Source organism: Oncorhynchus clarkii, chromosome 32, assembly GCF_045791955.1.
Source record: "Oncorhynchus clarkii lewisi isolate Uvic-CL-2024 chromosome 32, UVic_Ocla_1.0, whole genome shotgun sequence".
Taxonomy (NCBI): Eukaryota; Metazoa; Chordata; class Actinopteri; order Salmoniformes; family Salmonidae; genus Oncorhynchus; species Oncorhynchus clarkii.
Window position 1 is genome coordinate 28,316,772 of NC_092178.1, and position 27,904 is coordinate 28,344,675.

General features: G+C 42.7%; 2 protein-coding genes across 3 annotated transcripts; one reads left to right on the forward strand and one right to left on the reverse strand.

The window, feature by feature from the left end:
- Positions 1–5,762: 5,762 nt before the first annotated feature.
- LOC139392174 (proline-rich protein PRCC-like) lies at positions 5,763–13,967 on the forward strand. 2 transcript variants are annotated; one of them, XM_071139949.1, is made up of 8 exons: positions 5,763–5,862; positions 6,381–6,627; positions 6,764–6,811; positions 9,161–9,640; positions 11,256–11,354; positions 11,613–11,759; positions 12,031–12,096; positions 12,428–13,967. In XM_071139949.1, exons 1-8 carry the CDS (start codon positions 5,825–5,827, stop codon positions 12,512–12,514), a joined length of 1,212 nt encoding a protein of 403 aa, XP_070996050.1. In that variant the 5' UTR covers positions 5,763–5,824; the 3' UTR covers positions 12,515–13,967. The 2 variants fall into 2 exon arrangements, with proteins under 2 accessions (XP_070996050.1, XP_070996049.1); XM_071139948.1 differs by lacking the exon at positions 5,763–5,862 and having other exon boundaries at positions 6,071–6,627.
- A 210-nt stretch (positions 13,968–14,177) lies between these two features.
- On the reverse strand, positions 14,178–21,643 carry LOC139391981 (mitochondrial ribosomal protein L9). Its single transcript, XM_071139592.1, has 7 exons — positions 21,337–21,643; positions 16,779–16,938; positions 16,551–16,675; positions 16,324–16,377; positions 15,981–16,082; positions 15,305–15,388; positions 14,178–14,538 (listed from the first exon to the last, which is right to left on the reverse strand). The coding sequence occupies exons 1-7, from the start codon at positions 21,433–21,435 to the stop codon at positions 14,398–14,400; spliced, it is 765 nt and encodes a 254-aa protein (XP_070995693.1). The 5' UTR covers positions 21,436–21,643; the 3' UTR covers positions 14,178–14,397.
- Positions 21,644–27,904: the final 6,261 nt, after the last annotated feature.

A 27,904-nucleotide genomic window follows, 5' to 3' on the forward strand; every position in this document is an offset into this window, starting at 1 on the left:
TGTATCAGTCTCTTGGTCTTGGTCTTAGTCTTTGTATATTTAAAGGGTTAATTTCCCTGAAAGGTTTAAAGGATGTCCATGTACTTGAAAGATACCATGTACCAATAGCTTGTTTTTTGTCAGATCACCATAACAATGGTAGATTTGTACCTGCTGGACCTAATACACAATAGGTACCTACTGTTCTCATTCAATAGGGAGATTTGTTTTTAGGGTTAGTGTTTGGAATTTTTTAAAACATTTTTATGGTTAGGCCCATCAGGTGCGTGTTCAGCATAGGGCTGAAATCTATCTACATGTCAGAGTCCAATCTAATTGTTTTGTATCCTTTGACAATACCGACAATTATTGAAATTGACCCTTTTTTTGGTTTGATATGACTTTTATGAATATTTGTACCATAGGATATTGATCTATGGGGCGAATAACATTTTCCATGTCAAAGTCAAGGTGCACAGAAAAGGTGGATTTGCAGAGTCTGATGGTGTGTTCAGTAAAGTTGATGGATGTGAGTGGAAGACTGTGACATTGGAAAATGGAGCAAATGGGAGATGTATTTTGGGAGACCCAATTGCTTTCGCGCAAATGGTGGAGGATGCATTGGAAAAGGTGGAGTTAACCAGTGTTACCAGGAGTGGTATGTGGTTGATTTATTGTGTATCGGAAGAACAAAAGGAACCGGTAAAAGGTGTCATCTCTGGCATCTCGGTGGAAATTGAGGCTCCATGTCATAAACACCACATACCAGGAGCAGTGGAGGAACGTAAGAAACGTATGGTGAATGGACAGAAGAAGGGAAGTCTATATGTTATTGATATTTGATGAAGAGTTTCTCCCCACACATGTATAGCTGGGGTATATGAGATACGCAGTGAGAGGTTTGTGAACAAGCCGTTGCAATGTCGTAATTGTAAAAGGTTTGGGCATTTGTCAAATGTGTGTAGAAAGGAATAAATATGTTACTGAAAACGCAGTCAAATCAAATCAAATTTGATTTGTCACGTGCTTTGTAAACAACATGTGTAGACTAACAGTGAAACGCTAATTTACGGCCCTTCCCAACAATGCAGAGAGAAAGAAAATAGAAAAATAATAGAAAAGTAAAACACATAATAAAATAAATAATAAATACACAAACATGGCTATATACACGAGGTGCCAGTACCGAGTTGATGTGCAAGGGTACGAGGTAATTGAGGTAGATACTCCATATATACAAAAGTATGTGGACTCCCCTTCAAATGAGTGGATTCGGCTATTTCAGCCACACTCGTTGCTGACAGGTGTATAAAATCAAGCACAAAGCCATGCAATCTCCATAGACACACATTGGCAGTAGAATGACCTTACTGAAAAGCTCAGTGACTTTCAATGTGGCACCATCATAGGATGCCACCTTTCCAACAAGTCAGTTGTCAAATGTATGCCTGCCCCAGTCAACTTTAAGTGCTGTTATTGTGAAGTGGAAACATCTAGGCGCAACAACGGCTCATTCCGCGAAGTGGTAGGCCACACAAGCTCACAGAATGGGACCTCTGAGTGCTGAAGTTGTAGCGCGTAAAAATCATCTGTCCTTGGTTGCAACAATCACTACCGAGTTCCAAACTGCATATGGAACCAACGTCAGCACAATAACTGTTATTTGGTAACTTCATGAAATGGGTTTCCATGGCCGAGCAGCCGCATACAAGCCTAAGATCACCATGCACAATGCCAAGCGTCAGCTGGAGTTGTGTAAAGCTCGCTGCCATTGGACTCTGGAGCAGTAGAAACGTGTTTTCTGGAGTGATGAATCACGTATCACCATTTGACAGTCCGACAGAGGAATCTGGGTTTGGCGGATGCTAGGAGAACGCTACCTGCCGAATGCATAGTGCCAACTGTAAAGTTTGGTGGATGAGGAATAATGGTCTGAGGCTGTTTTTCATGGGTTGGGCTAGGCCCCTTCGTTCCAGTGAAGGGAAATCTTAACGCTACTTACATTATAGACGATTGTGTGCTTTCAACTTTGTGTCAACAGTTTTGGGAAGGCCCTTTCCTGTTTCAGTATGACAATGCCCTTGTGCACAAAGCGAGGTCCATTCAGAAATGGTTTGTCGATGATCGGTGTGGAAGAACTTGACTGGCCTGCACAGAACCCTTACTTCAACCCCATTGAACACCTTTGGGATGAATTGGAACACCGACTACGAGCCAGGCTTTGTCGCCCAACATCAGTGCCCGACCTCAATAATGTTCTTGTGACTGAATGGAAGCAAGTCCCCGCAGCAGTGTTCCAACATCTAGTGGAAAGCCTTCCCAGAAGAGTGGCTGTTATAGCAGCAAAGGGAGGACCAACTCCATATTAATGCCCATGATTTTGGGTTGAGATGGTCGACAAGCAGGTGTCCACATACTTTTGGTAATGTAATGTATGTACATATAACTAGGAGTAAGTGACGGATAGTAAACATTAGCAGCAGCGTATGTGAGGAGTCAAATAGGGTCAATGCAGATAGTTAAATAGTTAACCAAATAGCTACCCAGACTAACTATTTAGCAGTCTTATGGCTTGGGGGTAGAAGCTGTTCAGGGTCCTGTTGGTTCCAGATTTGATGCATTGGTACCGATTGCCGTGCAGTAGCAGAAAGAACAGTCTATGACGTTGGTGGGTGGAGTCTGACAATTTTTTAGGGCCTTCCTCTGACACCTCCTGGTATACAGGTCCTGGATGGCAGGGAGCTCAGCCTCAGTGATGTACTGGGCCGTACTCACTACCCTCTGTAGCGCTATGTGGTCGGATGCCAAGAAGTTGCTATACCAAGCGGTAATTTCCAATAGTCCACGATCGGCTCCTTTGTCTTGCTGACGTTGAGGAAGAGGTTGTTGTCCAAGCACCACACTGCCAGGTATATGACTCCTCCCTAAATATTGACTCATCATCGTCAGTGATCAGACCTACCACCATCATGTTGTTGGCAAACTTAATGATGGCGTTGGAGTCGTGCGTAGCCGAACAGGTTGTACAGGAGGGGACTAAGCATGCCCCCTTGAGGGGCCCCGTGTTGAGGGTCAGCGTGGCAGATGCATACTTGCCTAACATCACCACCTGGGGGTGGCCCATCAGAAATACCAGGATCATGTTTCAAAGGGAGGTGTTCAGTCCCAGGGTCCTTATCTTAGTGATGAGCTTGGAGAGCACTATGGTTTTAAAAGCTGAGCTACACTCAGTGGATACACAGTGCTGTAAGAGTGAAAGAGGTTGAAGTAGCAATCTGTCCAGCCGGTCTCCTATGCAGAGGCATTGGAAATTGCAGAAGGAGCAAGTGGAAATTAGGAAGAAATGTCAATAGGCATCTTGAAGCCTGGAAAAAAATGTTTATTAGTTGAAGGATCCTGAAATTCTGATAGTAAAGAAGGTGGATTTTGTTGCGTTTATTGCGCATGTGACAAATTATACATGCCAAACAAACAAGAAATCAAAGAAACTGGATATAATTGTGAATGTGGCTAAAAGGTTTTTGGATCTCCAGCAGTGGTGGGAAAAGTACTCAATTCTCATACTTAAGTAAAGGTAAAGATATCTTAATAGAAAATGACTCAAGTAAAAATCACCCAGTGAAATACTACTTGAGTAAAAGTCTAAAAGTATTTGGTTTAAAATATACACTCCTGTTCAAAAGTTTGGGGTCAGTTAAAAATGTTCTTGTTTTTGAAAGAAAGGCACATTTTTTGTCTGATAAAATAACATCAAATTGATCAGAAATACAGTGTAGACCTTGTTAATGTTGTAAATGACTATTGTAGCTGGAAACGGCTGATTTTAATGGAAATATCTGCATGGGCTTACAGAGGCCCATTATCAGCAACAATCACTCCTGTGTTCCAATGGCACGTTCTGTTAGCTAATCCAAGTTTATCATTTTAAAAGGCTATTTGATCAAAAGAAAACCATTTTTGTAATTATGTTAGCACAGCTGAAAACTGTTGTTTTGATTAAAGAAGCAATAAACTTGTCCTTTAGACTAGTTGAGCATCTGGAGCATCAGCATTTGTGGGTTCGATTACAGGCTCAAAATGGACAGAAACAAAGAAGTTTCTTCTGAAACTCATCAGTCTATTCTTGTTCTGAGAAATTAAGGCTATTCCTTGCGAGAAATTGCCAAGAAACTAAAGATCTCGTACAACACTGTGTACTTCTCCCTTCACAGAACAGAGCAAACTGGGTCTAAACAAAATAGAAAGAGGAGTGGGAGGCCTCGGTGCACAATTGAACAAGTACATTAGAGTGTCTAGTTTGAGAAACAGATGTCTCACAAGTCCTCAACTGGCAGCTTCATTAAATAGTGCCCGCAAAACACCAGTCTCAACGTCAACAGTGAAGAGGCAACTCCGGGATGTTGGCCTTCTAGGCAGAGTTGTAAAGAAAAAGCCAAATCTCAGACTCTTTTTATTGGCCAGTCTGAGATTTGTCTTTTTCTTTGCAACTCTGCTTAGAAGGCCAGCATGCCGGTACTATTTAATTAAGCTGTCAGTATATGGCAGCATGCACCTTTAACGTTTGTTTGCAGCCCGTTATAATACCATAGAAGAAGAAGAAGGGAGCATGGCAGCAAAATGGTTACCAACGTAATTAAATAGGATCATAAACTGGGTTGTTCGAGACCTGAATGCTAATTGGCTGACAGCCGTGGTATTTCAGACTGTATATAACGCATATGACAAAGCATTTATTTTTACTGCTCTAATTACGTTGGTAACCAGTTTATAATAGCAATAAGGCACTTCTGGGGTTTGTGATATATGGCCAATATACGATGGCTTACAGGCTGACGACACTGCTCGCGTCGCAAAATAAATTTAGAAATCTATATTATTAAATTATTGCACCCACACTGCTCGCACGCGCCAATGAGCGTCTGTATTGCCAAAGGCTAAAATAGAAGTTAGTTCTATTTGTGATGCAGATCGTGCTGCAAGCCCTGCCTCTCCCATGTCCTCATTTGTTTATAGAAGCAGGTACCCACGTGCCATCTCCTCATTGGTTATACCCACGTGGGTGACTGAAAGACGATCGAGGTCGGTGGCGGTAATACACCTAATTTATGAAAGTTGCCAATCGCAATATAAAGTCCAGAGAAGAAAAAGCCTGGAAGGAAGAGAGATGACTAGAAACAATTCGGTTGACCATTTTATATATGGATTAATTGTCAGAGTAGAGGACCTTGTGCATTTCAAGTAAAATAACAACTCAATGTTTATATCCCTGGACAATTTAGCTATCAACAGCAAGCTAGCTAAACAGGACAAATTAGCAAGTGCAAGCTAGCTAGCTAAATTGCCATACATGTTTAATGCTTTCAACCTGTCCCCAAATTAATGTAATTGGTTCAGAGTTTGTTTTGATATTTTAACCTGCATGTCGTAATCACGTTTGGTGTGGGGGGACAAAATACATTTATGCACGATGGAGCATGCGCACAGCCGGTTTGGGTTCCATGTAAGGACTGTGTCCAGGCATTCTGCATTGCGCATAGGAACAGCCCTTAGTCGTGGGATATTGGCCATATACCACACCTCCTCTGGCATTATTGCTTAATTAGATGGCGGTGTAATGTCCTTTTTTCCCCCATTTCCATAAAAAAATGTGCAATCCCTTTTCCAAACTATGAAAGGCAGCAACACCCAACAAAGAAAGCATCTAGTCTGCCGGAAAACCAAACGAAGAAAGTGGATTTGCGTCGAAGCTGCGCAATTAGTAGCAGCTTGAACACTTCTGTTTTGCACGCATCCATCATGGTATTAGAGACCCCAAAAAGGATATGCTAGCGATTGCTGTTATTGGATGGAACGAGCTATTTTGGTGGAGGAAAGAAACCATGGGTATTGACTGCATAATATTCAGTGTAACGTTAAACTAGAACTAGCTTAACATTCACATTAAAGGTATTTTAAGCACCTGCCGAGGCCTTGTTTTCTTCGAGTCTAGTCAGTAATCGGCCTGTTTGGAACATTATTAACTTACTCTGCAGTGGCTCGACTTGAGCCGCAGGATTTAGCCTCTAGCTAGCCCTTGGCGAGTCAATTGTTTACAATTTGAAAATTGGCTATAAAGTTTGTCATAAATGTAAATTGTTGTCCACAATTTATTGGTTGTTCTCATGAAGTAAGCCTCGTATACGTGTACGGCCAAACAATTTTAGCTAGCGAACGTTAGCTATCGTAAACTTGGCAGGTGTGGGTCGGTGGGTGCAGCTAGCTAGTTAGCCATATCAGTATTTACCCGTTACTTATGCCAAAGCTGCTCCAGAAACATCAACAATGTCTTTGGTAGCGTATGCTAGCAGTGATGACAGTGATTCAGACGAAACGTCTAACGTTAGTTCCATCGTCCCGGGTAGCAAACGTGGGGGGCTTTTCGCACGCCTCCCTGACCCCAAAAGATCTGCCTCAGAGGCACTAGGAAACGTGCGACCAAGCAAAGGGACAACACACTTCTCTTCACGGAACACTGTGTCAAACGATGGCGACGAGGACTCAGTTACCCGTTCTCAACCGTCCAAGGGAGGGTTGCTTTTCGACTTACCTAAACCGAAGAAGCGAACAGAGCCTGTCAAAATCCCTATACCTGAGATAAAGAGAGGGGATGTAAGTAACAGGGCCACAGGCTCATAACCATGCTAGATTTTAAACATTTAATTTAGCTACATACCAAATAACAAGTGCTTGTTATGAAATGGATTAAAAGTGTTGATTTCAAAATGATCCTATGTCTTGTCAACAGTCTGACTCTGATGAAGATGAACCAAGGAGAAAGAAATCCCTGCCCCAGGTAAAACATGATTTGCATTTTAGATCATTTTCAGTGACAAATTCTCAGTATATTTAACCTTTATTCAACTAGGCAAGTCAGTTGAGAACTAATTCTTATTTACAATGATGGCCTACCCCGGCCAAACCCGGATGACGCTGGGGGGGGGGGGGGGTCTGTATACAGTGTGTGCAAATGAGGTAAGATAAGGGAGGAAAGGCAATAAATGGGCCATGGTGATGAAATAATTACAATATAGCAATTAAAAGCTGAAGTGATATATGTGCAGAAGATGAGTGCAAGTAGAGATACTGGGGTGCAAAGGAGCAAAATAAACAACAGTATGAGGTAGTTGGATGGGCTATTTACAGATGGCCTATGTACAGGCGCAGTAATCTGTGAGCTGCTCTGACACCTGGTGCTTAAAGCTAGTGAGGGAGATATGAGTCTCCAGCTTCTGTGATTTTGCAGTTTGTTCCAGTCATTGGCAGCAGAGAACTGGAAGGAAAAGTGGCCAAAGGAGGAATTGGCTTTGGGGGTGCATAGTGAAATATACCTGCTGGATGGAGCTCGTGCTACGGGTGGGTGCTGCTATAGTGACCAGTGAGCTGACATAAGGCGGGGCTTTACCTAGCAAAGACTAATAGATGACCTGGAGCCAGTGGGTTTGGCAACGAATATGAAGCGAGGGCCAGCCAACGAGAGCATACTGGTTGCAGTGGTGGGTAGTATATGGGGCTTTGGTGACAAAATGGATGGCACTGTGATAGACTGCATCCAATTTGCTGAGTAGAGTGTTGGAGGCTATTTTGTAAATTACATCGCCTAAGTCGAGGATCGGTAGGATAGTCAAGGGTATGAGTGAAGGATGCTTTGTTGCGAAAAATAGGAAGGCAATTCTAAATTTAATTTTGGATTGAAGATGCTTAATGTTAGTCTGGAAGAAAAGTTTACAGTCTAACCAGACAGGTATTTGTAGTTGTCCACATATTCAGAACCATCCAGAGTAGTGATGCTGGACGGGCAGGCAGGTGTGGGCAGCTATTGGTTGAAGATGCATCACTATCTGGATTTGGGTGAAGGAGAAATGGGGGAGGCTTGGGCAAGTTGCTGTGGGGGGGTGGACTGGGGTAGGGGTAGCCAGGTGGAAAGCATGGCCAGCCATAGAAAAATGCTTATTGAAATTCTCAATTATCGCGGATTTATCGGTGGTGACAGTCTTTCCTAGCCTCAGTGCAGTGGGCAGGTGGGAGGAGGTGCTCTTATTCTCCATAGACTTTACAGTGTGCCAGAACTTTTTGGAGTTTGTGCTACAGAATGCAAATATCTGTTTGAAAAAGCTAGCCTTTGCTTTCCTAACTTCCTGTGTGTATTGGTTCCTAACTTCCCTGAAAAGTTGCATATCACGGGGGCTATTCGATGCTAATGCAGTACGCCACCAGATGTTCTTGTGCTGGTCAAGGGCAGTCAGGTCTGGAGTGAACCAAGGGCTATATCTGATCCTGGTTCTAATTTTTTTGAATGGGGCATACTTATTTAAGATGGTGAGGAGAGCACTTTTTTAAAGAATATCCAGGCATCCTCTACTGATGGAATGAGATCAATATCCTTCCAGGATACCCGGGCCAGGTCGACTAGAAAGGCCTGCTCGCTGAAGTGTTTTAGGGAGCGTTTGACAGTGATGAGGGGTGGTCTTTTGACCGCAGACCCATTACGGACACAGGCAATGAGGCAGTGATCGCTGAGATCCTGGTTGAAGACAGCAGAGTTGTATTTGGAGGGCAGGCTGGTTAGGATGATATCTATGAGGGTGCCCGTGTTTACGGATTTGGGGTTGTACCTGGTAGGTTCATTGATAATTTGTGTGAGATTGAGGGCATCAAGCTTAGATTGTAGGATGGCCCGGGGTGTTAAGCGTGATACAGCCTGGAAATGTGGACGTAGGCCAACCATACCTATCATGTTCTAAGCCCTCATCTAAGTCGCCACTAGCCGGCCTCCGCCCAGTACCCTGCCCTGAACCTTATTCACTTTTCTAGCCGGCTACCACTTGGTACTCTACCCTGCACCCTAGACTGCTACCCGATGTATATAGTCATGAACACTGGTAACTTTAATAATGTTATACGGTTTCACCCACATTATATGAATACACAGTATTTTAGTCATGATTCATCCTATATAACTTATTTAAAAAATGTCAGGATTGTGTGTATTGTTTGTTCTTCTAGTTATTAATGCACTGTTAGATCTAGGAACATAAGCATTTTGCTGTACCCGTGATAACATCTGTAAATCTGTGTATGCGACCAACAAACTTAGATTTTTTTTAGGACATGTTTTCTTTCTCTCTTTCCATCTCTATCTCAGGGTCCTGGCACTGGCCTTTCCTCCCTCCTGCCTCAGCCAAAAAACATGGTTGTGAAGGAGATGCAGAGGGCCCTAGTGCCGCACACCCTCACCAAGCGGCCTGAGCCAAGGAAACCCACAAAGCCCTCCTTAGGGGCCTCCCAGGGCCACCTCAGCTCCAGTGCATCCCCCTCCGCCATCAAAGCAGCAGCTAAATCGGCTGCCCTGCAGCTAGCGAGGCAAATAGCTGCTGAGGAAAGTGACGAAGAACTTGCTCCCGAGAACTACTTCTCCCTGGAAGACAGCGCCAAGCCTCTCCCCGCTGTGGTCCCCAGCTTGAACCCGGAGCCTGTCCCCACCTCAGGCCTGCTACCCGCTCCTCCAGGCATGCAGCGTGGTACATTCCAGTCAGATGCCCCTCTGGACTTTAGCGCAAACCAAGAGGGAGCTTGGGGAGGTCAACAGCTAGGGGTGTACCAGCAGGCCTCGGCAGAGCCTCAGGTACGGAGAAAATGTTGGGTCAATGGATACACTACATAACCAAAAGTATGTGGACACGTGCTTGTGGAACATCTCATTCCAAAATGAGCATTAATATGGAGTTGGTCCCCCTTTACTTTAATAGCAGCCTCCACTCTTCTGGGAAGGCTTACCACTAGATGATGGAACATTGCTGCAGGGATTTGCTTACATTCACAAGAGCATTAGTGAGGTTGAGCGCTGATTTTGTGCGATTAGGCCTGGCTCGCAGTTGGGTTTATCAATTCATACCAAAGGTGTTTGGGGTTGAGGTCAGGGCTCTGTGCAGACCAGTCCAAGTTCTTCCACACCGTTCTCGACAAACAATTTCTGTATGGACGTCGCTTTGTGCACGGGGCATTGCCATGCTGAAACAGGAAAGGGCCTTCCCCAAACTGTTGCCACAAAGTTGGAAGGTAAGAATTGTCTCATACTGTCATTGTATGCTGTAGCGTTAAGACTTCCCTTCACTGGAACTAAGGGGCCTAGCCCGACCCATGAAAAACAGCCCCGGACCATTATTCCTCCTCCACCAAACTTTACAGATTTCACTATGCATTCGGCAGGTCGCGTTCTCCTGGCATCTGCCAAACCCAGATTAGTCCGTCGGACTGCCAGATGATGAAGTGTGATTCATTACTCCAGAGAATGCGTTTCCACTGCTCCAGAGTCCAATGGCGGCGAGCTTTACTCCACTCCAGCCGACACTTGGCATTGCGGATGGTGATTTTAGGATTTTGTGCAGCTGCTCGGCCATGGAAACCATGAAGCTCTCAACAAACAGTTTTTGTGCTGACGTTGGTTCCAGAGGCAGTTTTGAACTCGGTAGTGAGTGCTGCAACTGAGGACAAACTACTTTACATGCTTGGGCACTCGGCGGTCCCGTTCTGTGAGCTTGTGTGGCCTACCACTTCGTGACTAAGCCGTTGTAACAGCACTTACAATTGACCCGGGCAGCTCTAGCAGGGCAGAAATTTGACGAACTGACTTGTTGGAAAGGTGGCATCCTATGACGGTGCCACGTTGAAAGTCACGAAGCTCTTCTGTAAGGCCGTTCTATTGCCAATGTTTGTCTACGGAGATTGCATGGCGGTGTGCTCAATTTTATACACCTGTCAGCAACGGGTGTGACTGAAATGGCTGAATCCACTCATTTGAAGGGATGTCCATATACTTTTGTGTATATATAGTGTGTAGCTCTTTATCTCTCTAGCTAGCTAGATGGACATATATAAGCTTAGCAATGCATTGTGTAAAACTATGTTGCCAATACATCAAAATAAACTCCAATAATACTCAACTTCCACAATAGACCAAATACAATAGACCTACTGTGCATTACCAACTCAAATGTCCAACTACAACTTATTTTAGATGAGAGCAAATTATGGATATCAGTCGTACCAAGCTGGTATTCAGTTTCAAACATCAGATGTACTATGCCCATAATTGATCCTTATTGACCCCTGTGAGTTTGGCACACAGCAGTTTGCTGTAAAATCTCTTGTTCTCATCCGTTGAGATGACTCAGGGTGGCGTAATGCTCTTATGTCATGTTGCATTGATACAGGCTAACAAAAAACATCCTGTTGGATAGGGTTACTACAACGAGGCTTACTACCAGGATCCAGAGTCTGACCCAGCGTTGCCCGAGCCAGAGCAACCTAGTTCCTCCGCCCTGTTTGATGATGAAGCGGTAAGAATGTTTCTTGACTTGACATTGGTCTGTTGGCTTGTTATTGATCAGGAACGTGATTTTTCCCTGATCAATCAAGAAGCCCTTCCCTTCTGACATCCTGTATATCACTGAATTTGACCTACCCCGAAACCAATATCCTGCTCTTCTTGATTTGTTTAATATTGTCCTGATTGCATCCATAATTGTCAGCATAGTTCATACACTGAATAGAGGTTGCTGCTTCAAGATATAGAAGAGTATATTTTCTGGTTGCAGTTCATGAGGCTGCAGGGGAAGAGGAACAGGGGCAAGGAAGAGGTGAAGTTCCTGGAGATTAAGGGAGATGACCAGCTGAGCGGCAACCAGCAGTGGATGACCAAGAGCATGACGGAAGAGAAGCAAGAGCGCAAATCCTTCAGCAAGGTGAGGGAGATTTGCACTGGAACCATCCCCATATTGCTTACACTTGTCCATTCTTTTCAGATCTGTTAACATCAAAGGGTTAGGTGCTAGGAGCTGAATTGGAACCTGGATTGTAGTAGTGATTATGGGGTAGGGGAATGTAAGGCGACAGTGGATTTAGAGTTGAGGAGTTGGTAGGTTAGGACTTTTTTCATGTCGCTTAGTGAGGATTTTGTTATCTGATCTCAACCTTGCTTGGGCTGACTCCCTAACCTCTTCCCTATGTCTGTAGAAAAAGGGAGACCAACCCACAGGGCAACAGCGACGCAAGCACCAGATCACATACCTCATCCACCAGGTGAGTAAATACTGTTTACATTGCTACAGTACTGTCTTGGACCCTAACAACAAGGTCCCATTCAGTAGACTCAAACCGGAGAAAAACAAAATGTGTTCCCACTGGACAAGTTGTCCTTCTCTTCTGTTGAGAATTTAAAAAATATGTTTTTCCCTGTTTGGCGCCTACTGAACACGACTTGGCACACCTATCACTGGCAATCATTTTGGAAACACTTAACATGCATGGTTATTGGCCTCATATCAACAGACCTGAATTTGACCAGATATGTGATTTTTACAAGCAAAATGTGTCAAAGTTTGAGTTAACTTGTAATTCTGATCACCTATAGGCAAAGGAGCGAGAGCTAGAGCTGAAGAACAACTGGGCTGACAACAAGCTGACTCGCCGGCAAACACAGGCCAAATACGGCTTTTAAGAACCGTAACAGAAGGCTTGGTGGCATGCATAGCCCCCCCCCCCGGAGATTTAGAGTAGTACAGTCCAGAAGATTTTCTCAACATGGGGCATATACCCTTGCCGTGGGGGAGGGGTTACACACACCTCATAGACCCATCCTTGGAGATGTTAGCACTGACTTTCCTTTTTGTCCCCCCTGTTTGTGGGCCTCCCTGGATTTGATACTTAAAACATTGCTGATATAAACAGTAGTTTTGGTGGTCTATATGATATTTGTTTGTTGGCTGCATAGGAAATCAAACTAATCAGACTGCTGCACAGACTTTCCTGGGAAATTGTATTTAAATGCAATTTTATGTGGTGGTGGTATTTCACCAGATTACACATTACTGATAATTGGTCGTTCCAGTCTGAGCATAAGAGGAATGTTTTCCTTGCGGAATCCATATTGTATGTTTCCAATGGTGGGACAGTGACGTGCTCTAAAATTCTGTCAATCCAACCACAAGCTTCCCTAGTTTTTTAAATGTTAGGAAACACTTTTTTTCCTTGGTGGAATTTCCCTGTTGTGGAGATGCTTCAACCTGACCTGTTTGGAATACATCTCTTTACTGGATTTTGGGGGAGAGTTAGTCTTTGAAAGGAGCCAGAAACTCCTGTCTGCCAATAAACACAATCATATACAGTGATGACTTATTGGTATTATAATGAACTGTGCAATTTGAATAAATACTGCCTGTTGCTCAGCCTGTGGAGAATCTTGTAGGATGTTGCCTTCTCAGAGGGAGCATGGATGTGAAATTGGATCCGTTTTGTATTTTACCATCCTGGCTAGCTAACCAGGTTTTTAAATGTCTCTTTTGCCAGACCAACATTTAGTGAGGATTTGGGAATCCATGTTTCTGAAGGGTGCTCTCTGCACATTCTGCTGGTGTTGTAGTGTTATGGTGATTCTGGATCTAAAGGCATCAGATACTGTATGTATCAGAAATATGCTACGGTACATTCCTTGCTTACACTTACCCAATCCTCTCAGATCGTCAAGGGTGTGAATTAAGAGAAATGGAACTTGGAAGGGCAGTTTACTAATCCCATTGCACCTGGATAAACCCCGCCCCCAAAGAAAATGCTGAAAACCAGCATCTCGGTTCTACCTTTCGTGATGAGCTAGCTCAAGTGTTTTGTATATTGACACTCCTATTAAGTCAAAGCAGAAATAATGTAACCATGTTCACAACTTGGCAGGGACAAAGACTGGCGCTGCCAAAAGCACCCCATTGGGGACAATGCTAAAGACAGACTGCTAGATTTCTAAAGGTGTTACGGCTAACTATTTTAGGCACTCAGCTCTTAAAGCTCATTAGGAGGTATTTCAATACTGTATATCTATGTAAGAGGCAGGGGAAATACCTTTTTTACCCTATACTGTTACATGTTTTGTGCTGTTACAATAAATGTATTTAATTTCCTGACTTGCCAGATTTGATACGTATTGTCCCAATACCTCAGCTCTTAACATTAAGGACAAACCGAAATAAAAATTAGTCGATGGTGGTGACACCTGGAAAACCAGACCGAGTTAACAGCTCCATCCCAGGCAGTTGCACTGTAACTACTCATGTGAAAGTGATTGGCATGCATATGAAAATAATTAAATTACAAATTGAGACTAGAATACAATATAACTCAATCTTGCACTTTCAAAACAGATCCAAAGATGCTTTAATCATTTGTCAGGAGTCAAACAGTAAACTGTTCCGTGAGCATCTAGTAATGACATTTAGTACTCCAAAGCTAAGTTTAAAGTTTAGTCCTCAATCGTGGGGTTCTTTGTCTTTTTCCTGAGTCGCTTCTGGTGCTGGAGCAGTTTCTGGAATGGTAGCCTCTGGAACAGTAGCTGCCTCAAACTGTAGGGGCCTCTTGTACTGCAGCTGCAACGGTCTCCTCCTGCTTTTGCCTTTTCAACAGTTTGCGCCCAGTCGCTGTAGGGTCTTCAAAGGGCACCACCGACATGGGGATCCGCACAGTATCTATCCCATTAACCTGGGGAGACGAGAAAAGGCAAATTAACACTGGAACAACAAGGACACTATCCTTAACCCCCCCAGAAAGCATATGAACATCATAAGCCATGGCAAAATGTGTAGAATTGTAGGAAATGAGCTATAAAAAGGCAAATGTGTAGCTGTAAAACTGCAAATTTCTCTCAGCACCATGGCAAAAACGGTATAATTGCAGCAAATTAGTTCCCCCAAATAACACAAAATAAAAAAAGCTAAATCTACGTGTGAAAATAGTTTTGATATAGGTGTAGTTTCGATGGGACGTTGCTAGATGGGCAGCCAACTCTCAGGTAAAGGAAGGAAGGGCGGGCGGGCAATGACATGTCCTCCTAAAACGGCTTAGAACAAACTGATATCTAAATTCTAACAACGTCAGTGTGTTAAATATACTTTAGTTAAAGTAAAGGATGGAGGGGGACATAACTTTAAAATGGCAGTGATACTATTCACAAAAGTCAGTGGCGGTTCTAGTGTTAATGGAATGCCTTTAAAATCATCTCAACCATTTTTGCTCCTCAGTCTCCAGTTTCTGGGAGGCAACCATGCTCATCCTGTCTGATACCAGACCAGAGCCATTTGAGCTGCTGCTCTCTTCATTAGTAATGAAAGAGAATCGTTATTTTGGTAGTAAAAAGCCAATGCTTTCATTTGAGAAAATGTCCAATAAAACCCACAGTTCCATGCATTTAGACCAGACAAAATAAAAAATAAAATTGTCACAGTGAAATATGGAGTTGTGCCCTTACCGTGACCTCACACCAGTAATCTCCCAGGTCCTTGATTGACTCTTCCGGTAGTCTCAGTGCATGAGGTGGCACAAATATGCCCCGCTGAATAGGAAAAAGATGAGAAGAGAAGACTAAATCAAAAGATTGCTTTCACTTCAATGACGGCTTCTCGGTCATCATTGGCAACCTTTGTTACAGAACATGGTAGAAAATTCTACCAAACCGACACCACTTAATCAGTAGAGGATGATTAGACATGAGTGAATGTGGACAATTAACAGTGTTGCTGAGACTTCCAATTTTTTTCACTTTAAAATGTCAAACAAAAACCAATCATTGAAAAGTTGAAACACACAAGGACTACTTTTAACAATTTTACAAAAACACATTTGAAGTTGCAAAGTTTGGTAACAGAATGACGGTTTGTGCCATCATTCTGCTACCCAACTTTGCATCTGCCCTGTTCTTCAAGTAAATGTGTTTTTGTAAAATGTTCAGTGAAAATTGTTAAAAGTAGTCAGTGTGCATAGAGTTGTATGGTTTGTTGAACATTTTCAACCGTGAAATTGCTACATTACTGTCTGTTTGATGAAAATGGTGATAATCCAACCCTCGCTGATCTGTGACTGCTTTAAGGAAGGATGAATGTACTCCATTTTTCATTTTACTGAATAATCTACAAGCCCGGTCTTACCTTCTGGAGAATCTGTCTGCAGACCATCTCTTTGGTGATGTCATACTCAATGGAGGTTCTTTTCTCAACCTTCAACTCCATATGCTTCAGGATCTCCACCGTCTGTAAACAAGACACACAGCTCGGTTGTAGACAAGAGGTTGTAGACAACTGACAGACTAATGGGTAGTAGGAGCAATGTTCATTTGCAAATACAGAAGTACAAATAGGATCTATTAAATATTATTCTAGTTGTTTCAGACAAACGGTTGGAGATGAGCAACACAGCCACAGTACACCAACTTAAGCAGGGGTTAGCCTTAGAAATGAGATGAACTAAAGGAAAAAGGAATGCCCTGCTCACCAGCTGTCCTGTGCGGGTTTGGATTCTCTCCTCGGGCCTCCCTTCATGTAAAAGCTGTAGAGGGAAATTATACGCCTGTTTTAGGAGGTGCAATATAAGGACTGCATATAACATAGCTGGATCCTATGTTTCATCAACCCTACAATAAAAATGGCAGACTCACACCCATGAACCTTTTTCTACAAACCATACCCCCAATACATCTAAAGACTCAGAAGAAAACTCACCCTCAGCTCCTCTGCAAACATTGCTTTGTTTTCTGGTGATGGGTAGACTGCCAGGCCTTGGGCCAGGAGGTTATTGCGTCCAACAGACTTTTTCACAAACACAGTGTCACCTCGCCCACCAAGCTCTGATAATAAAGCCACAAATACATTAGAATGCATGCATGCCCAATACTTCATGCTAAGTAATATCCTTGTCCGGAGATTGGAAGAACAAACAGGCATACGTACTAGCCACAGTCTGTGAGAGGATGAGTTCCATCTTCTCCTTAGGAGCATGCTTTGTGTCCTCTACCACTTTGTAGACTCGATGTCGCCGAGGGTATAGTCTTGGTGGGCGGCCCTCTTTGGACAATGGGACCTGCCACCAACGCTCTACCACAACTGTATTCTGTGCAAGAGAGAGAATGGGGTATAGTAGGAGAGCTTGGTTCCCCAGGGGTGTATTCATTAAAGAAACCATTTACTGTTTAAGAACCAAATGGAAGCAAACAGAGAAAATGTAACTAAAACCGGGTGGGACATACCTGAATTTGTCCAATACAAATTCTTGTTTAGGAATCATGACATTGTGTACTTGAGGAAAATAGGCATGTTTCTCGACTCAAACCCTGACTTTAAAATATGATCAATGGACAAATAGCTTAGCAACCACACAATGCAGCATGACAACGTGAACACGACTGATCAAAAGTCTGCTTGGCAGGGTGTTATACGTTCCTTTTCATACTATTCGGTATGTAAAGCCGGGATAATTAATTCAGTATATGTTACATTTTGTATGGTTACAGACAGATGCTTACTTTAAAAACAACGAATGGAGGGTGGTTGGTCGGGTAGATAGGTGGGGGTTGAGTTCAAATCTCATCATGTTCAACGTTAGCATTTTAGCAACTTTTCAACTACTTACAACTTTTTAGTTACTTTGCAATTACTCAGCATGTTAGCTAACCCTTCCCCTAATCTTAACCTTTTTAGCTAACTCTTCCCCTAACCTAACTCCTAAACTTAAACCCTAGCCTAGCATATGTTAGCTACCTCGCTAGAATTCATAACATATCAAATTGAGCACATTCGTAATCCATTGTACGTTTTGCAAATTTGTAACATATAATCCAAATTTTAATTCCCATATCATACGAAATGGGTAATGGACAGCCACACATGAATACATACCGTACTAAATGGAGAGAGTCTCAGATTTATGTACAGAATAATACGAAATGCTCTGAGACAAGGTTGTTCATTGTCCAATGGGATTCCTGACTCCTTTCTCTAATTTCGCTGTCTAATTCACGGGAGGCTGCTGAGGGGAAGACTGCTCATAATGTCTTGAACGGAGCGAATGGAATTGCACAAAACACATGGAAACACTAGCAGTGTTTGAATACTCATACTAACAAATCAAAAGAAAATAAAATTATTTGTCACATACACATGGTTAGCAGATGTTAATGCGAGTGTAGCGAAATGCTTGTGCTTCTATTTCCGACCATGCAGTAATATCTAACAAGTAATCTAACCTAACAATTTCAGAACAACTACCTTATACACACACAAGTACACACACAAGTGTAAAGGAATGAATAAGAATATTTACATAAAAAATGTATGAATGACTGATGGCTGAACGGCATAGTCAAGATGCAGTAGATGGTATAGAGTACAGCATATACATATGAGATGAGTAATGTTGGGTATGTAAACATTAAGTGTCATTGTTTAAAGTGGTTAGTGATACATCTTTACATCAATTTCCATTATTAAAGTGGCTGGAGTTGAATCAGTATGTTGGCAGCAGCCACTCAATGTTAGTGATGGCTGTTTAACAGTCTGATGACCTTGAGATAGAAGCTGTTTTTTAGTCTCTCGGTCCCCGCTTTGATGCACCTGTACTGACCTCACCTTCTGGATGATAGCGGGGTGAACAGGCAGTGGCTCAGGTGGTTGTTGTCCTTGATTATCTTTTTTGCCTTCCTGTGACATCAGGTGGTGTAGGCGTCCTGAGGGCAGGTAGTTTGCCCCCAGTGATGCTTTGTGCAGACCTCACCACCCTCTGGAGAGCCTTACGGTTATGGGCGGTGCAGTTGCCGTACTAGGCGGTGATACAGCCCGACAGGATGCTCTCAATTGTGCATCTGTAAATGTTTGTGAGTGTTTTTGATGACAAGCCGAATTTCTTCAGCCTCCTGAGGTTGAAGAGGCGCTGCTGCGCTGTCTGTGTGGTGGACCATTTCAGTTTGTCCGTGATGTGTACGCCGCGGAACTTAAAAACTTTCCACCCTCTCCACTACTGTCCCGTCGATGTGGATAGGGGGCTGCTCCCTCTGCTGTTTCCTGAAGTCCACGATCATCTCCTTTCTTTTGTTGACATTGAGTGTGAGGTTATTTTCTGACACCACACTCCGAGGGCCCTCACCTCCTCCCTGTAGGTAGTGTCATCGTTGTTGATAATCAAGCCTAATAAAGTCTGAAAACTTTTTTATTTATTTAATATTTTTTTTTACCCCTTTTTCTCCCCAATTTCATGGTATCCAATTGTTTTTAGTAGCTACTATCTTGTCTCATCGCTACAACTCCCGTACGGGCTCGGGAGAGACGAAGGTTGAAAGCCATGTGTCCTCCGATACACAACCCAACCAAGCCGCACTGCTCCTTAACACAGCGCGCGTCCAACCCGGAAGCCAGCCGCACCAATGTGTCGGAGGAAACACCGTGCACCTGGCAACCTTGGTTGGCGTGCACTGCGCCCGGCCCGCCACAGGAGTCGTTGGTGCGCGATGAAACAAGGATATCCCTACCGGCCAAGCCCTCTCTAACCCGGACGATACTAGGCCAATTGTGCGTCGCCCCACGGACCTCCCGGTCGCGGCCGGTTACGACAGAGACTGGGCGCGAACCCAGGGTCTCTGGTGGCACCCCGGAGGCTCGGTTGCATGGCGACGCAGTCGTGGGTGAACAGGGACTACAGGAGTGCTGAGAACGCACCCTTGTGGGGGGCCCCAGTGTTGAGGATCAGCGGGATGGAGATATTACCTACCCTCACCACCTGGGGGAGGCCCGTCAGGAAGTCCAGGACCCAGTTGCACTGGGCGGGGTCGAGACCCAGGGTCTTGAGCTTAATGACGAGTTTGGAGGTTACTATGGCGTTAAATGCTGAGCTGTAGTCGATGAACAGCATTCTTACATAGGTATTCCTCTTGTCCAGATGGGTTAAGGCAGTGTGATTGCGTCGTCTGTGGACCTATTGGGGCGGTAAGCAAATCGGAGTGGGTCTAGGGTGTCAGGTAGGGTGGAGGTGATATGGTCCTTGACTGGTCTCAAAGCACTTCATGATGATGGAAGTGAGTGCTACGGGGCGGTAGTCATTTGAAGAAACCAAGTGGCTGTATCGACTCCGATAGCGTGTCTCGAGTGAGCCATGTTGCCGTGAAACAAAGAACGTTAGTCTCTGATGTCTCTCTGGAAGGCAACCTTTGCTCGAATTTCGTCTACCTTGTTGTCAAGAGAATGGACATTGTCGAGTAGTATGCTTCGGGAGTGGTGCGCGATGTGCCCGTCTACGGAGCCTGACCAGAAGACCGCTCCGTCTGCCCATTCTGCGGCGCCGTTGTTTTGGGTCGCCGGCTGTGATCTGATCCATTGTCCTGGGTGGTGAGCCAAATAGAGGATCCGCTTCGGGAAAGTCGTATTCCTGGTCGTAATGTTGGTGAGTTGACGTTGCTCTTACATCCAATAGTTCCTCCCGACTGTATGTAATAAAACCTAAGATTTCATGGGGTAACAATGTAAGAAATAACACATAAAAAACAAAATACTGCATAGTTTCATAGGAATGCGAAGCGAGGCGGCCATCTCTGTCGGCGCCGGAAGTAAGACCATACTATTTGTGACAAAAATGGAGTATGCTTATTGGACATAGTAGTGTATGCCAAAAGTTCCCAGATGTCGTACTACATTAACTAAAATACAAAGTATACAAGCAGTGGACACTATTTCTGTGCATTTAGGGCTCATAATGCAATTCTTCATAAAATGGGCGTGGCTTCATTTTCAGATTTGAAGTAAATGACAAAAATACAAATACATTGCTTTAGGTAATTAGCACAAATATTAAGATGTCATTTTTTTCAGCAATGTAATAAAGTAATTACTTTTCAAATAAGTTACACATTAGGTTGGCTGACAATTTGTTAGCTATGCTAGCCTCACTACTGCAGTTGCTTGTATGTACCGTTGTTAGTTAGCTACTTAACATTAGTTGGCTACTAATACATCAAACTTGCTGGTATATTAACTAAATGCTATCTACACTACCCAATGTTTACTGTCTTGATTATTCACGTAATTATTAGCTTAGCTAAGTGGTATAGTCGTTGTGTGTTAATGGACATTTTCAATGAAGTCGTCAGATCTCTAGCTAGTCAGTTTTTATTCTAACAAGATGCATAGAAACAGCATCAACTTCCGGTAGACAGGTGAATCGTTAGTACACTCAACTGAAAGGATAACATTCATTTGCAGTATACTAAAATTAACTAGTAGTATATGCTCATTATGTAGTATACATTATTGGTATTCTTACACAGCTCATGTGTTTGACACCTTTCCACACATTCTGCTCCAGCCATTACCAAGTGCTCATCCTCCCCAATTGAGGTGCCACCAACCTCCTGTGTTGGCTATAGTTAGCAGGACCCATTTAGCTTGCAACCTTATATATTATTCCTGCCTACGTTTAAAAAACAGAAAAATGTTATAATTCACTCAAAAACAAAACTAACTTTACCTTGCATGATGTTTGTGAAAAACACTGAACCGAGGAATGTGTCTTTTTCGTAAACTCCCGGACTAGATCCTGAAGGACATGACGGCTGGTGCTCCACATGGTTGTCAGATTAGCTGCCTATACAATACCCGTTTGTATTCAACACTGCAAAACTGCTATTTTCAAACTGTACTAAAGCAAGGTGGCGTTAATGCACCTAAAGTTTGATGTTATGAATCAAACAAGATCTTGAAATTCATGCTAATCGGCTAGCTGGTTACACTTGACTAGGCGCTGTTGATGTGCGTCACCTGAGCGACTACGAAGGAAAGGACCCCAGATAGGAATCTTAAATGAAGCCTGCAATAACTTGTATCTTCCGTCAAAATGTTTAAGGGTAATTTATATTAATAATTATTTTATGCAATTTCATAAAAAACAAACCTGCGGCCTTGTGAATGTTGACCTGTTTAAAGATCCATGTTTCTTCTGTTTTCTTCTATTTAAGAAAACCATTTTCAACCGACTCTGTGGAATAAAAACACCCCTGATCACATGCAAACACAGTTCACTTTCATTGCAGCCACATAAAAACAGCATGATCATTTTGCTCTTTGTAGAGTTCCTACTCGCATCTAGGGTTGGTCCTGGTCAGTCCCTGGATGGGAGACCAGATGCTGCTGGAAGTGGTGTTGGAGGGCCAGTAGGAGGCACTCTTTCCTCTGGTCTAAAAAATATCCCAATTCCCCAGGGCAGTGATTGGGGACACTGCCCTGTGTAGGGTGCTGTCTTTCGGATGGGACGTTAAACGGATGTCCTGACTCTCTGAAGTCACTAAAGATTCCATGGCACTTATTGCAAGAGTAGGGGTGTTAACCCCGGTGTCCTGGCTAAATTCCCAATCTGGCCCTCAAACCATCACGGTCACCTAATAATCCCCAGTTTACAGTTTACAACCTCTCCACTGTAACTATTCCCCAGGTCGTTGCTGTAAATGAGAACATGTTCTCAGTCAACTTACCTGGTAAAATAACGGATAAATAAAATAAATAAATAAATATACATGCTCTCCTCCTCTCACCTTTTACCTTCGCTTGTGGACTTCAGTGCACAACACATCAGCTGTCTGTGACCAAGCAAGAAAATCTTTCCAAGCCAAACCTTCATATTATAACTGCTACACACAGCCTACAACATTGTCACCATATTAGCTAACGTCATAGCTAGTCAACATAGCTACTAGAACTAACGCGTAAGTAAAACCGCTACAATCATGCAGTACAGTACAAGCAGTTTAGCAGTTACACCGGCGGGACCGGTAGCAATAAATGAATCAAACCAAAAGCTTACCTTGACTTGGAAGAGTTCCAGTATTGGATAGCTATAGCCAGCTAGCTAACATAGCATCCCTCTCTGTTCGAGCTGGGTGTTTGAGTAGACTAAACTAGCTAGCTGCATTCGCTAGCGAAGTGAGAGAAAAAAAATACAATGAAATATAGCTAGTTCTATCTCTCTCTTGCTTCTCCTTCATTTTTCAAGAAATATATTTGGTCAAAACTGTTCAACTATTATCTTTCTCTCTCAGTGAACTACTCACCACAATCTATGTACCGCAGTGCTAGCTAGCTGTAGCTTCAGCTTTCAGTACTAGACTCATTCTCTGATCCTTTGATTGGGTGGAAAACATATCAGTTCATGCTGAAAGAGCTCTGAAAGGTTGGAACATGTCCTGCGGAAGTTGTCATAATTACCGTGTAAGGCCGTGAAAGGGGGTGAGAACCATGAGCCTCCTAGGTTTTGTATTGAAGTCAAAGTACCCAGAGAATGATGGAAGCTAGCTGTCCTCCGGCTGGCTACACCATGGTGCTACCCTACAGAGTGCTGTTGAGGCTACTGTAGACCCACATAGCAAAACAGTGTGTTTTAATCAATTATTTGGTGACGTGAATAATTTTATCTAAAAAGGATAACTTTATTAATTTCCCTATTTTTAATTTTATGAAATTCATTGAGGACGATGGTCCTCCCCTTCCTCTTCTGAAAAGCCTCCACTGGAATTCATTGTCTCATGATAATGTCCACCAGGCTGCTGTCTTGCTGCCATCATCAGGGTTATAGTCTACCAAGCAATGTCTTCAACTGCAAGCGAATTGGTCCCTCAATAGTTTTATTCATACTTGCCTCTTCACCAGTTTTGACAACAATTATCGTTTTACATTGCAATGCCTCTTTTAATAACTTCTAGAGAATACTCAAAGCTCCCAAATGAAATCCACTGAGTCCTCAAACCCACATAGGCCCATTTTAGCTGTTGGAGCCATAGGTCTACCAATGGATCCCAAAATAAGCCTTCCATCTGGTCCCTTGGACCAAAGCAGCTGCAGTGTGATACATAAAGCTTGTGTTTTTGTAACAGGTGTGACTATTTGTCCCTGTTAATTCAGCAAGCGTTTCCATTGGTCAATTAAATAATCAAGTGATCTAAGTGATGTGTATATAAACTACATTTTGTGTTCAATGCGGCTGTCCACAGGAAGTGATGCAGCCCTGAGGAATAAGAAGGGAAAAAAGATATGGAGCCCTACCTCCTGTGTAGCACCAATTCCTGTGCTGTTTTGTGTTTGGCTATTTGTTTGTGTTATTGATATTTTCAACTTGCATTGGCTGTACAGGGTTGAAGCTGTGCCCTATTAAATATGTTATTTGTTTGAAACTTTTGTCTGCCTCTACAGCTGCGTTCACACAGGTAGCCCAATTCTGATATTTTGACCAATCAGATCAGCTCTGAAAAAGACATGCAAGATATGCAATTAGTGGAAATAATATTAGAATTGTGTAAATGTAACGAGTATTAATATTGTCTTCTATTTCACCTAAATCAATTCATTTTTATCTTCCATATTCATGGAGTGTGCGACTATTGATTGCTCTGTGGTGTATTGCTCTGGCCTGCAGTACAATCAAGTCCTAGCTCAGTGGTCAAGTCAGCATCTGTCAGATTGCCATGTCCACGGTTTTGAAGCCAAATTGGGCTACTTAAACTGTCGGATAAAAATGTATTGGTTGTTGGTTTTTGGGATACTCTTACATTTGTACCGCGGCCTACCATCAAAAACAATGGAGAAAAAGCATACCATAACATTTTAACATGGAAATAGTTGTTCTATCATTCAGCCTGCAGTAACAGCCCAATGTGTGGTGTTCAATGTAGGCCTACATTCCATGAGACTTTAAAAAGAAAGCATGCAGGGCTTGACATTAGGACTGCCTTGGAGATCAACCAGATCCCCCAAAAGTTCTACAGCTGCACCATAGAGAGCATCCTGACCGGTTGCATCACGGCATGGTATGACAACTGCTCGACATCTGACCATAAGGTGCTACAGAGGGTAGTGCGTACATCAGTACATCACTGGGGCCAAGCTTCCTGACATCCAGGACCTACAGTACCAGTCATAAGTTTGGACACACCTATTCATTCAAGAGTTTTACTTTATTTTGTACTATTTTATACATTGTAGAATAATAGAGAAGACATCAACAATGTGAAATGACACACATGGAATCATATAGTAACCAAAAAAGTGTTAAATCAAAATGTATTTTATATTTTTCAAAGTAGTCACTCTATGCCTTGATGACAGCTTTGCACACTCTTGGTATTCTCTCAACCAGCTTCACCTGGAATGCTTTTCCAACTGTCTTGAATGAGTTCCCACATATGCTGAGCACTTGTTGGCTGCTTTTCCTTCACTGCTGTCCAACTCTGTCACGCCCTGACCATAGATTGTTGGTTTGGTCGGGGTGTGACTAGTGTGGGTCATCTAGGTAATTTGTTTATCTATGTTGGCCTGATATGGTTCCCAATCAGAGGCAGCTGTTTATCGTTGTCTCTGATTGGGGATCATATTTAGGTAGCCATTTTCCCCATTGTGTTTGTGGGATCTTGTCTATGTGTAGTTGCCTGTCAGCACTATTTGTATAGCATCCTGGTTTGTTCGTTGATTTTGTTCGGTGTTCATTTATTAAAAGGAAGATGTACACCTACCACGCTGCACCTTGGTCCATTCCTTATAACGAACGTGACAAACTCATCCCAAACCATCTCAACTGGGTTGAGGTCGGGTGATTGTGAAGGCCAGGTCATCTGATGCCGCACTCCATCACTCTCCTTCTTGGTCAAATAGCCCTTACACAGCCTGGAGATGTGTTGGGTCATTGTCCTGGTCATTGAAAAACAAATTATAGTCCCACTAAGTGCAAACCAGATGGGATGGCATATCTTTGCACAATGCTGTGGTAGCCATGCTGGTTAAGTGTGCCATGAATTCTAAATAAATCATTGATAGTGTCACCAGCAAAGCACCCCCACACCATCACACCTCCTCCTCCTTGCTTCACGGTGGGAACCATACATGCGGAGATCACCTGTTCACCTACTCTGTGTCTCACAAAGACACGACTCATCCGACCATAGGACAAATTTCCACCAGTCTAATGTCCATTTCTTGTGTTTCGTGACCCAAGTAAGTCTTCTTATTATTGATGTCCTTTAGTAATGGTTTCTTTGCAGCAACAATTTGACCATGAAGGCCTAATTCACACAGTCTCTCCCGAACAGTTGATGTTGAGATTTGTCTGTTACTTGAACTCTGAAATATATATCTGTTCTGCAATTTCTGAGGCTGGTAACTAATGAACTTTTCCTCTGCAGCAGAGGTAACTCTGGGTCTTCCTTTCCTGTGGCGGTCCTCATGAGAGCCAGTTTCATTATACAGCTGGATGGTTTTTGCGACTGCACTTGAAGAAACTTTCAAAGTTCTTGACATTTTCTGGATTGACTGACCTTCAAGCCTTAAACTAATGATGGACTGTTGTTTCTCTTTTCTTATTTGAGCTGTTCTTGCCTTAATATGGGCTTGGTCTTTTACAAAATAGGGCTATCTACTGTATACCTACCCTACCTTGTCACAACACAACTGATTGGCTCAAACGCATTAAGAAGGAAAGAAATTTCACAAATGAACCTTTAGCACATCACGAAGCTGGTTGAGAGAATGCCAAAAGTGTGCAAAGCTGTCATCAAGGCAAAGGTTGGTCATTTGAAGAATCTCAAATTTTATTTTGATTTGTTTAACACTTTTTTGATTCCATGTGTTATTTCATTTTGTTGATGTGTTCACTATTATTCTACAATATTGAGATTTTAGAATATTCGCATGAATATGTGTCACCAACTGGATGGAAACCTAGCTAGTGCGCTAGTCCAGTGTCACTTTCACTATGGCTGCACATCATGGTTCACCAGCAGCCCCAAACATCTAAAGAATAAGCTGCCAGTCAAACAAAGGGAAACAAGTTTGAAAGAATTGTACTTAAACTCCCCCCTCATACTCACCTGGAGGTTGAGCATTATTTCGTCTCTATCTCTGTAATGTGTCTGCATCTATGTAATTGTATATGTATTTACGTAAAAAATAGGGACCACAATGGAAATAGATCCCCGACTTTGAAAAATGTTTTTGTGTAATATATGTATTTTTTTAATTGACAAAAATATATCAATATAAACTGTGCAGCGGCCAATTGATGAATTGAAAGATACATGTACATCTGTTACAAAACACCAAACAGTTTAATGACAATCAGAGATTGTCAAGCCAAGCCTTCTGTACTAGGTAAGTCTGCAAGGTAGGGAGGGATGTATTTTCTGTTTGTCGAGATTGACATAGTCTATTTATTATGGTGTTGAAAACACAAACCATGTTATTGAAGTGCCCGAAGTCAGTATGCTTTGTTTATTGGTTATGTGGTGCATTGTCACAGAAACCTGTTGGTGGAAAATTTGTTGCATATATTTTATATAATTATAAATATGGCATCAACATTTAGAAAATCTGATTTCCCTCTAGTTGATCATTGTCTGCAGCCAGTGCTGATCGTAGTGTAATGAAACAGGCAGGGAGAGTGAGCTTGTCTGTGCTAGTCGTGAACCTCCAACCTTCTGGCCTCCCTGCGTGGCATTGTCTGTGCCACAAAATCATGCTGAAGTCGATATCCACGTATACAAACACAAGGTCACTACAGTTATTGTTATTTGTGGCCCTAAGCATTATTTTGAGTTAATTATAGGATGTTCTGTTTATTTTACTGTACTGTACTGTACCAGGGGAGGGTCATGTGAAAATAACGTTGGGAGGAGGGTGTATTTATTTTTATGACACCTTGAGTTGGACTAGATCTGTCCCTAAGTAACAATGGAATGTTCCTCAATAAAATGTAAGAAGACTGGACTTTAAATGGGTGTTCTAAATCTCTGTGGTCACTAAAGATACCATCACACTTATTGCAAAATTATGTAATGATGAGTACCATTTTAGGTGTAATGTGTGTATCAAACTGTATTCCTATCATGTAATACTATGTATAAAAGTACCATGTATGTCAAGTGTATTTTGAATTCTGGCTGTAACCCAGCAAAAATGTGGAATAAGTCAAGGGGTATGAATACTTTCTGAAGGCACACTTAAATTGTACTGCTTACTACTTGTGAATAACCATCATATTTTTGACATAGCACATTTCATAT

What these genes read in the sequence shown, in the direction of transcription:
- LOC139392174 (XM_071139948.1), top strand. Translation starts at nt 6,301, where the DNA reads ATGTCTTTGGTAGCGTATGCTAGCAGTGATGACAGTGATTCAGACGAA. An exon ending in CTGAGATAAAGAGAGGGGAT is followed by an intron (nt 6,628 to 6,763) that starts GTAAGTAACAGG and finishes TCTTGTCAACAG; the next exon opens with TCTGACTCTGATGAAGATGA. An exon ending in AGGCCTCGGCAGAGCCTCAG is followed by an intron (nt 9,641 to 11,255) that starts GTACGGAGAAAA and finishes CCTGTTGGATAG; the next exon opens with GGTTACTACAACGAGGCTTA.
- LOC139391981 (XM_071139592.1), bottom strand. Translation starts at nt 21,435, where the DNA reads ATGTGGAGCACCAGCCGTCATGTCCTTCAGGATCTAGTCCGGGAGTTT. An exon ending in GCAGACAGATTCTCCAGAAG is followed by an intron (nt 15,389 to 15,980) that starts GTAAGACCGGGC and finishes TTTCCTATTCAG; the next exon opens with CGGGGCATATTTGTGCCACC. An exon ending in ATTACTGGTGTGAGGTCACG is followed by an intron (nt 14,539 to 15,304) that starts GTAAGGGCACAA and finishes TCGTCTCCCCAG; the next exon opens with GTTAATGGGATAGATACTGT.